The sequence below is a fragment of the Esox lucius genome, chromosome 19 (genome assembly GCF_011004845.1).
Source record: "Esox lucius isolate fEsoLuc1 chromosome 19, fEsoLuc1.pri, whole genome shotgun sequence".
NCBI lineage: Eukaryota > Metazoa > Chordata > Actinopteri > Esociformes > Esocidae > Esox > Esox lucius.
In genome coordinates, this window is record NC_047587.1 from 42,843,492 (window position 1) to 42,855,000 (window position 11,509).

General features: G+C 39.0%; 1 protein-coding gene across 2 annotated transcripts in view; it reads right to left on the minus strand.

Moving 5' to 3' along the window:
- Positions 1–202: 202 nt before the first annotated feature.
- The window catches only part of cpt1ab (carnitine palmitoyltransferase 1Ab (liver)), a 75,914-nt gene continuing 64,607 nt past the window's right edge, over positions 203–11,509 (minus strand). For both annotated transcript variants that reach the window (XM_013139108.3, XM_020040452.2), the window contains exons 10-19: positions 7,037–7,232; positions 6,300–6,488; positions 4,568–4,673; positions 4,315–4,431; positions 3,806–3,970; positions 2,811–2,942; positions 2,258–2,410; positions 1,891–2,004; positions 1,485–1,577; positions 203–1,158 (exon numbers count right to left, since the gene is read on the minus strand). In XM_013139108.3, the coding sequence (XP_012994562.2) occupies positions 1,072–1,158; positions 1,485–1,577; positions 1,891–2,004; positions 2,258–2,410; positions 2,811–2,942; positions 3,806–3,970; positions 4,315–4,431; positions 4,568–4,673; positions 6,300–6,488; positions 7,037–7,232 (1,352 nt within the window). In that variant the 3' untranslated portion in view covers positions 203–1,071. The remainder of the gene's footprint in view (positions 1,159–1,484; positions 1,578–1,890; positions 2,005–2,257; positions 2,411–2,810; positions 2,943–3,805; positions 3,971–4,314; positions 4,432–4,567; positions 4,674–6,299; positions 6,489–7,036; positions 7,233–11,509) is intronic.

Here is an 11,509-nt window from a genome sequence, read left to right on the forward strand (position 1 = left end):
AACGTATGATCTCTGTAATTGCAAACAAAGGTTTCTGTACCAAATATTAAGTTCTGCTTTTCTCATGTATCAAATACTTATGTCATGCAATAAAATGCAAATTAATTACTTAAAAATCATACTAGGTGATTTTCTGGATTTTTGTTTTAGGTTCTGTCTCGCACAGTTGAAGAGTACCTCTGATAAAAATGACAGACCTCTACATGCTTTGTAAGTGGGAAAACCTGCAAAATTGGCAGTGTATCAAATACTTGTTCTCCCCACTGTATGTGACAGATGTTCTTCAAAACTAGAGATAATCACCACTTTAACCGTATCATACGTCTTTTCAGACCTTGAGATGTTCCTAGGGGGTATGGGTGGTAGTAGTAAAATGTCACTGGCACTGAAAAGTATTGGAGGGGAGTGGATTAGGGGTGAGGAGGCCTTGGTACCAAACATTACTGAACATGCCAAATCTGTAGCGCTGCGGCAAACTAAAACTAGGCCACGTTTAAAAACCTGAGTCTGAAACAACAACATAACAGGATAAACTACTGTATCACGTGGTAAAAACATAGCAGCTAAAAGAAAAGGGAAAAAAAGCTGTACAAAAAAGAACACTTGATAGAAAGGCCATAGGAGAGGAATCCTTTCTCCAGTCACAGAATCTAGGATCACTTTCCCCTATTTGGATATTAACATCATTAAAGTAACAAAATGCTAAACTTAACTTTGATCAGTGTCTAGGGGCAACATTGCCTGACTCTCACTCATGGTCCTCCATCAGTTAATTTCTACATTAGTCAGTCACTAAGGCACAGTGCATACAGTCTCACAGAGAAACATTTTTGATTCATGCGCTACTTATGTACCACAATCCCATCCAAATCCCCATAACAACCCATCACAATAATAAAACCAAACAAAATGTGACATAAATATTCATTATTACAAACCTTTTTCCATTTAATTATCGATTCTAATAATAGAAATTAACAGAATATATTTTTTAATTGTTTTATCTGCTTCAGGAAGAGTATGCTTTTGTTAAAAATTTCTCAATTATATTGCCTTCAAAGGAGCAATGCATCACTTGATGGATTTCTTCTCAACCTCAAACAGATCCTTAAGTTCCAGCAGGGCTTGTTTTATGTTACCCATGAAGCGATGGGAGTCCTGCAGTAAGAGAGTGATTTTACATTCTTATTGTTTTGGTTGCTGTTTCTGTAGTTAGTATGTGTCACATTTCAATCTTGTCATGCAAGCATACAGAATTAGTCAGAGAGAGAGAAAGAGAGGAGAAAGTTATACAACACAGAAAGAGAGACTGAGAAGAGCACATATAAGACAGAGCCAAAGAGAGAGAACAAAGGTTTAGGGAGGAGAGAGAGAGAGAGAGAGGGAGGGAGGGAGAGAAGATAATGGTGTAAGATAAAGAAAAGAGGAGAAAAGGAACATGAAAAAAGATTCAAAAGAGGGCTGAGTGAAAGAAGCAAACATACGGTCTCTGGACTGGAGTGTTTGCTCGAGATGTGAAAGTTGATGAAGTCCTCGCCAAGGACAAAATAGGAAACACCATAACCATCATCAGCCACCTAGAGGAGACAACATTAGGTCTCTTTAATTAGATACCAAACTAGCTGGCCTCACATTTGAGTTTTCTGCTGGAAGAAAAAATTGTTCTTCAGAGAGTGCCTGAATGAACTCAACCCAGGTATAAGATTGTCCTCTTTAACAATCCCAAACAGGGCTTAGATAAACAGATAATAATCATAACCCAACTCCCTAGCTCAAATCACTACCCTGTGACTCCCAAAATGCTGGGTCACCGGCAATTGAATAAGCTATGCACTGTTTATAGACAAGGTTTAAAAGGATTCAGGTGTTGAAAATGAGGAGAGTACTCACCGGGCCAAAGCCTCCACCACAGGATACAAGCTCAGGGTGGTTAGCCAGGTCAAACAGTTCGGTCTGCTGCAGTGGAGTCTGACTGGTGGACAGCCTCCAAGGCTCCGATAAGACCTGCAAAATGTCCACAGAACAATCAACAGTTTCATCTGCAGTTTCAACCAAAAGGAGCATTGTTTTCTTTAGGTTGTGTGCTAAAACTCTAAACATAAGGCTAATTTGTGGGCTTGACTGAAAACCAAGGTCAAAGGAGAAGTCTCTTTAATTTGCATCCCGCAAACTAGACTGGGTTTTCAGTCAAGTGGGCCAATTTTATTTGTATTTATTTGCTTCTGAAAACTGCAGTGCCGGTGTAGCTTTCACTCACCTCGTGGAGGAAGGGAGAGTCCACTCCCAAATACTTGGAGATGACGTAGAGGCAGAAAAGGTGACGGTCTATGCCCTTCCCTGTCATGGCCTCACGGTACAATTTCTGGTGTTTGTCTGCTGCTGCTTTCACTAGTCTCCTACGCTCCTCTCTCTAGCGGCAGATAGAGTTTGAGGTGACATAGACGGCCAAGCAGTCACAGAAAAAATTTATAGTGATGGGGGTACTTGAGGACGTGTTGAGGACTAGCAATGTTTAATATGACAAAAATGTAAATATAACAGACAGGAGCTAGATCACAATTTGACCAGTTTCATCTAAGGATTAAACAATCCTGTAGCACAGGTATCAATTCCCAAAAAGTAATATTTCTATACGGAAATGAGTTTTGATAGGATCTGCAGTAGTAGGACAATCATTCAGCCTTGTGCACTAACATTTAAGCAAGTTTTTTGAGTGAATTCATCCTTTATTAAAAAAAATGTGCCCCCACTATGAAGTAAAATAGATGAAGACTGACACTTAAGGAGATGGTGTGTACTCTGACCCTTACCGTCTCGTCTCTGATCATGGAGCGGACGAATGCGCATGTCTCCATGGTGCAAGAGCGCACTGTCTCTGTGCGGCCCTCTCTGTAGAGACGTGTCATGGATGCCTCATATGTTAGGCAGAACTTGCCCTTGTCCTAAAGAGAACAGACCCACAAGTTATCATCTCTTACATTTGAGCAACTCTTAGCATGTGAGATGTGTCCTCTGATGCACACACCAATATGCTGTTTCTTATCACACAATCCATGATTGAGCTCGCAGGTACCAGATGAACTGCAGGTAGGCACTAAAGTGTGCAGAGAAAAGGCTGTCCAGTGTGAAATCCCACTACACCTCGGTGGGACCCCCAGACATTGTCTGTATGCTGTGACCAGGATTTTAATGCCTGGCCGTAATGACACAGCTGTACATTGAGGCTATTACTTATGCCCATCAAGGGCCCTGTCACTACACCAGCGGTTGCCAAAACTCCTTTCACGTTTTTGTTGTAGCTCTGAACTAGCTCACCTGACTTGACTAATCAAGGGAAAGATAATTAGTTCATAAGTTGAATCAGGGTATGCTAGCTCAGGAAAAGTTCAAGAAAACAATAGTTGCTGGTCCCCAGCAATACAACTTCAACCATATAAAAGCACAACAAAGTTCAAATAGCAATACTGTGTCAGATATATTTGGTATTATCCAACAACATTGTTTTAGTGCTGCAAGTTGTTTGATGCATTAAGACACTGTTGGAATAAATTAGAAATAAATAATTAACTATAGTGGGGCATTGACAAGATCAGCCCTGCTTTGTTTAATCACAGGCTTCAACAAAAAGTCTACTCAGGTTAAAACTATATTGTGTTAAATCTAATAAATAGTTAAATACATTTGTTCCACTACAAATGGACAAGAGTGAATGTCAAGCACAGGATAATGGATAAAGGGGTAGAAGAACAGCCTAACTGTCAGGATATCACAGTATCTGTTTGAATACATTTTAAAATCCCCTTACCCTGAAGTGCGCAAGCTGCAGGGCAATCTGGATGAAAGCATCAGGGCTAGTGCGACACTTTTTGATAAAGCCCTTGCCAAAGTCCTTAAAGGGGAAGACATGGCATTCCACGTCATCTGCCAGGGCCTGGGCCACCTTCAAAGAGCTCTGAATCACACTCTGGCACTGAGGGCCACATAAAAACACATACACATTTCAGTCAACTGGTGGAAGGTCACACAGTCTGTAATGCTGCAGTATGGGTTAGACTCAACACTACTCGTCTTTCAGAAAAACCTCTCCCCACTTTCCAGTCCAATGAAGCATAAAAATAGAGCACCAGCATGGGCACAATTAGGGTAATCTGCATTGCTCAAGAACAGAATAATCCTGCCAGCTACAGGATATAATCTAGAAATCTTTTGGATACTGACAACCTTTCACTAAATGTTCAGATGATCTAAACACGAGGCTACCTGCTGCAATAGCTGATTGAAATATAACTTTTTAGTTGTGCCTTTGCCTCTCACCTCAGCAGGAATGTCCCACTGCAATCTCTGGGGTCCAGGCAGGTTGGGGTGGGGCTCCCCTTTGCAGTGACCTTCCTCAGTGTATCCCAATTTCACAGGGTCCAAGGCCAACACTTGCTGAGGGGCGGAGGGGAGAGTTGACACAGCTTTCGGATGAGAGAAGGCTAGTAATTGATCTCTACTCATTGAAGATAATGCACAATGCCCTAGCAAGGGACAAATGCTTAATTCACAAATAAGCATATGGACATACCTCCCAGAGATGGCCTACGATTGGAGCATCGGCCCAAGCATGCTCAGCATTCAGGCCCATGGTTCCATTCTTAAAGACGATGAGGTTAAAGGATTTGTCGAACCACCTGGAGAAACACAGCAACATGTTAAATTAGCTATATTCAGATATGCAGTGTAACCAACATTAAAAGAGAAAATGTTCAAACAAAATACTCCCACTGCTGCTGATCAGATCTATGGATGGTGGGACTAAATATTACTTTACAGACTTTTTTGTAAATATACAGGATATTTTCAGGAATGTCTGCTTCATTTGATAGAGGCAGCGGGGAAAGAAAGAGGAGATGGAGAGGATTTGCTGAATAACTACTTCAAACCCATGCAACAGCAGTAAACCACTGGACCATCCTAGGCCTCCATTTCATTGTTTTAAAAATGTTTTGACTCTACAGTAAATTGTCTATCTACACATTAATAGTTTACAAAGGAAAATGTTTTGAGCTGTACTGGGGTATAGAATAAACTCACCAGGAATCTATACATTGTATTCAAGAATCAATGGTACATTTATTTAAAGATGCATTCCATGATGTTCAGCCACTGGTTGTAAAAGTAGTGTGTCAAGAAAAAAAGGGTCCCCAAACATTGCAGACAATGTCAAGCATGTGCCGATACCATGTACTGTAGGTTAAGAAGCTACAGTAACTACTAAGATCTGTGGCTAGCAGTCATTATGTAAAAATGTATAGCTGTATATGACTCTCATTAAAACTGCATTGGAGCCTAACCATACTTGATAGAGATCTGTCTGCCTGGATGAAATTATTTAAAAAAAAAATCTGCTAGTTATTGGGCATTTAGTAGAACAAAAGGTGCCGTCCTTCATAGAACTAACGACCAGATTCTATGGAAAATTAAGAAAGCATGAAATTGATTGTCAAAAATAAATTATTGGAAAAAGTTATTGTAAATCTGTGTTAATGTTGTTGTTTGTTGGCATGGTATAGGTGGGATGAATGCAGATATGATAATTACCCGTGAGATCTGTTGTAGTTACTTGTACTGGCAGCAGGCAAGCAAAATGCCAAAGAGCTTTGTAATTACTCTGTAATTAGTAAGCCAGGCAAAAAATACAACATGGGCATGATCAACGTAACTGTTTAAAAAATGACAATTGTTTTATAAACAATATAGTTTGTCTAATATTCTTTGATCATCATTTTGTTAGGGAGGTGGAATCTAATTTCGCTATGAATGTTGGAAAATGTGGTATTTTATGAATGGACAAATACAGGGGAAGTTGGTTCTACTGCAAAATGTTAATTTGATCGTTGAAATTCAATCATGTTGAGGAGATGTTGTACTTTATTCAAACAAATATACCTTTTCTTACATTAGTTATTAGTATAACTTAACTATGGTTAAAATCCCCTTTAAATGTTTTTTGGCCAATTGCTGAATGGCAATCGAGATTTTACATCTTACTAATTTAGCAGACACTCTTATCCATAGCAATTTACAGGAGTTACAATAATTAGGTAAGTCTGAGGTCTGCTTGTGTGGTCTTGATAACTCCTGTGCAACTTGTTTGTCATAACAATTACTGAAGGGGTTGGCCAGCCTGCAGAGGCAGATTTGTAACCAGGCTTTACTGTAGAAGCACCACAATGTGACAATTTATCTCATTCCTCATTGGAAGACTGACCTTCTTGGCTTTCATTGGTTGGAACAAGCTCAAATCAGCCACTAACCTGTCGTAGCATTTTCCGTGGAGGAGAGCCTTGGCATAGTTCTCTAAAGACTTGACTGGGTTATCATCCTGGTATCTCTGTTCTGACTCATCAAGGGTTACAAAAAAGGCTGCCTTCTCAATGGCATCCAGTGACTGCTTGTTCTTGCCACCTTTGAAAAAGGTTTCACGTGTATTGGCCCATGGTGCCCTAGTGAGCAGAGGGCACATAACAGTATTAGGTAGGACATTCAACACCAAACCAGGTGACATAAAAATAGAACACACCATGAAAACATGTGATTCATTACAATCCTGTGGCCCTTGTTGTGAACAACAGCATTATGACCATTACCAAGTACCAGGATATTTAGCCATAAACTACGCTGCCTTTAAATGGAGGTTGGTGCTTGACTGCAAGTGGATATTTTAGCAAGACAATAACATTACATCAAAATCCACAAACCAATGTTTAATTGACCAGAAAATCGAAAATTACCAGAAAAATCGAAAAAGGGCAGTCCATGTGTAAACAAAATATATCTAATAAGATTCTGGTATGATTCTGTATGGAAGAATGGTCTACACTCACGTAAAGTATTTTTTTTACAATATTTTTTTGTAAAACGACTTCCAACTTGTGGTCATAATGCTGCACTTCAAAAAATAAGGCCAACATTAATGGCCCGTAGGAGTCTGCATTTATCTTTTGTAGCAGCCCATTATGGGGCATCACTTCCTGTTAGCAGTGCCACTCACCTCTCCCCGGCAGTGAGCGCGGCCAGGTGCTCTTCCCCTTTCTGGGGCTCACTCTTATCGGCCAGGATCCTCTCTATCTGCTGCTCAATCTCCCGTGGCAACAGCAGGCGTCCATCATAGAACATCCACACCTTGAAGAAGCGGCCATTGTGGTAAACAGCAATATGCCTGCTCTCATCCATATGTTGAATGGTGTCTAGACATACCCCAAGATGGAGGAATGAAAAGAGAGGTGTGGCAGTGATAAGTGAAAACCATCTGATTTCAGAGGTTTCGGCATAAAACGCCATTCCCTAGCCGGCTAAGCTGGATGAAATGACATCATTACGACACATTGACAGCCAAGTACCTGGTAAATCTGCTTTTAATAGAGTAATCATTTAGGGCCACTTGGTCCGTTGTTTGTAGACAGTGTACTGTTAACATTGGTCACAGTAAAATGTAATGATTATTGGAATGATTGTGTAAGTTTAGTAGTTAGATTTTAGAGAGATTGGGGTAGGAGGGTAGAACTAAAGAAGACAGGCATTTCAAAGAACTTTATTTCCCAAAGACTTTAAATTCTAAGTTAATACAGATGTTTTTGGACTTCTTGTGATATACTATATCTCCAATTCTGCAAGTCCAATTGATATATCCCTTTGATTCTTGAAGAACTTAGTGCCTTTGTAAAGTATTCAGGCTCCATCACTTCCTCAACACTTTCTCTTATAGACCTAATCAGTGATTATTTTTGCCACTAATCTACACACAATACTTCATAATGGCAAACCAAAAAGTTGGGACACTGTGTAAAATGTAAAGAAAAACTGAATGCAGTGATGTGCAAATCCTTTAAACCTTAAATTAAATAGAAAATAGTACAAAGAAAACATATCAAATGTTTGATGTCAGAAACATGTTTCAAAAAAGTTGGGACAGTGGCAACAAAAAACTAGTTTAATCCCAAAAAAACTAAACCTGGTGAAATATCACACAACTAATTAAATCAATTGGCAATAGGTCAGTTGCATGATTGGGAATTAAAAGATCATTCCAGAGCGGATGGGTCTGTCAGAAGTGAGGATGGAGAGGGGTTCACCAGTTTGTGAAAGACTGCGCAGGCAAATAGTGCAACAATTTAAGAATTACGTTTCTCAACGTAAAATTGCAAAGAGATTGGGGATCTCATCATCTACGATAAATATCATTAAAGATTCAAAGAATCCGAAGAAATCTCTGTATGCAATACACAATACGTCGCTACATCCACAAATGTGAGTTAAAACTCTACCATGCAAGGAAGAAACTTCTGCTGGTGAAGCCATGCTTTTGTGGATTTGTATGTTTGTTTTGGGTCGTTGTCATGCTGAAAGGTGAACTTCCTCTTCATCTTCAGCTTTCTAACGGACGCCTGAAAGTTTTGTGCCAAAATTGCCTGGTATTTGTAACTGTTCCTAATTCCCTCCACCCAAAGGCCCCAGTTCCAGCTGGAGAAAAACAGCCCCAAAGCATGATGCAGACACCACCATGCTTCACTGTGGGTATGGTGTACTTTGTGTGATGTGCAGTGTTGTTTTTGCACAAAACATACCTTTTTGAATTATGGCCAAAAAGTTCAAACTCAGTTTCATCAGACCATAACACATTTTGTGCTTTTGGGGGACTTGATGTTTGTTTTTGCAAACTTCAGCTGGGTCTTTTGTAAGAAAAGGCTTCAGTCTTGCCACCCTACCCCATAGCCCATTCATATGAACAATACGGGAGCTTTTTGTCACATGTAGCACACAGGCATTACATGCCAGAAATTCCTGCAGTTCCTTTAATGTTGCTGTAGGCCTCTTGGAAGCCTCCCTGACCAGTTTTCTTCTCATCTTTTCATACATTTTGGAGGGACATCCAGTTCTTGGAAATGTCTCTGTTGTGACACATTTTCTCCACTTGATGATGACTGTCTTCACTGTGTTCCATGGTATATCTAATGCTTTGGAAATTATTTTGTACCCTTCTCCTGACTGATATTTTCAACAATGAGATCCCTCTGATGCTTTGGAAGCTTTCAGCGGACCATGGCTTTTGCTCTGAGATGCAACTAAGAAAATGTCAGGAAAATCCTATTAGAACAGCTGAACTTTATTTGTGATTAATCAAATGATTTGCACATCATTGCATTCTGTTTTTATTTGCATTTCACACAGCGTCCAAACAATTTTCCCATTTATTTTGTGAATAATATTTGTTGTGTGACTCTTTAGGCAGAATTTCACCCAAAAATGAATATAGGTCAAACTATACATTTTACTAATGTCAATAATATTTCATTGTTGAGTAAATCTATATTTATTTTTGTTCTGTTAATAAAAAAAAGTATATGACAAAAAATAGACTTGATCAATTGTAAACAAACTCTATTAGATAATAAAATGGTTGAATGTGAAGAGGTCTGAATACTTTCTGAAGGCATTGTTTAACTTTCAAATGCCTTGTTGGCTTAACTCAACTGTTATACCCAATAAAAGCTTGTATCACTTCAACATTTTTAAACAATGTCAATATTAACTTTATGACCTCAAAAGTCAGTTGAAACTAAAAATGATAATCAGTCCTTACTATGAATTTTAGAGTTGTCATATTTCACCAGGCCCATGACTCAGCTTTTTGCAAAAATGGTGGAGGGAAGAACCAGTGTTGTTTCAACTAAGTATTCTAGCTTCATGTTAAAATAATACAATAAACGTGAATATGGATTGTGTAGGTAAAAGATTTTGAGGTTTTAACAAGAAACCAGGCAAGCCTATTTCAGCCAGCCCGCAATAAAATGTGTTAATTGTGGCTGCCCTCTTGAGAATCAAACCCAGGTCACCCACGTGAAAGGCTGTGTCGTGAACCACTACGCCACAGAGCTGTACATTTACCAGGTGTCAGTATAGCCTCTTGACATTATTTAATTTTGTTACGCATTAACCAAGTTTGAATATTTCATTAGACACCATTAAGCATTGTGTTAAACTGTGTAACGTTTCACCACAAATAGTATCTATGAACTGTATGACTTTTGCCACTGGTCGTTTTAAAAGCTTATTAGCAAGTAATGTCGCAAGACGCCATTAAGCATTGTGCTAAACTGAATAAAGTTTCTTATTAAGTTTACCACCACCACAAATAGCATCTATGAACTGTATGGCTTTTGCCACTGGCTGTTTTAACAGCTTATTAGGCATGTGTGAATGACTTTGATACAATAACTAGTGTATCAATATAGGTGACGATAACTGATTTTTCATCAAGTGAAAAGACGAAAGAATCGTGTAGCCAGCAAAGTGTTTGTCTATCCTGAAGAAATACTAAGACATGATTTGAAAATCCATCAGAAATAGTTGCAATATAACAGTAAACAGGTTAATTTTAGGCTTCCCATAAGGTAGCTACTGAATGTTGTAGCCGACAAAATATTCGTCTATCCTGAAAAAATCCTCTTTTGCCACTGGCCATTTCAACAGCTAATTAGCCATTTGTGAATGACATTGATACAGTATCTATCAATATAGGTGACGATCACTGACTTTTTTGTCAAGTGAAAAGACGAGAGAATCGTGTAGCCAGGATTTTGTCTATCCTGAACAAATATTTCAGGCTTCCTATTACACAGCTACATAGGGTTATAGCCAGTGAAGTGATTTCTGTCCTGAACCTCAGGCATAATGCATTTAGACTGTTACGGGAGATAAACATGGACCTGTTGTTCCTGAGCCTGCGTCTCTAACCACTATGCTATTTAACAAGGGGTAGTCAGTCAGTCACTCAGTCAGTCACTCAGTAAGAGACATTCGCTCTTCTAGGCTGGCTCCGTTTAAGCGGTCCGGCAAAAAACATTGATATATCACCACAAAAATACCAACAGCAACTATATGATACCAAATGCAGTGAAAAGAGTTCTGTGAAATACCAAAACACAAGTATCATACTGAAAGGAAAATATTCATTCACATTCATGTTGTTACAGTTTTTGTTATTCAAGTGAACATGAATTTACTATTCAAGAAACTCACTTTGAATAAGAAAAAGTGAAGGGGACTTGGGAAGAGGCAGGGGGGGAAGTGGGGGATGAGTTGGTGGGGTGGGTCTCAACTATTGTTTTTTGAGTCCTACATATAAATAAACTATTTGAAGTCATTGTAACTTGATCTTCTTAGTCTTATCCTCTTAGTTTAACGATTTATAGATTAGATTAGGCTAATCTAAAAAGTGCCAAACTTTCAGCGTACTACATTCTCACTGCTTACATTTTTGATGGTGTCAAATACGGGGCATGTATTCGTGCTCTTCTACACGTGTTGACTAGAGATTGGGTGAGTTAGATTATGATTGCTTTCTACTGTACTTTGGTCACTAAGGGAAAGCCCGGTTTTCAGTCAATTTCCTTGACCCATAGTAGATTTTATGGAGCACTTCAAATGACTGTTTGCCCATATTATAAAGGTACATGAGGAAAAA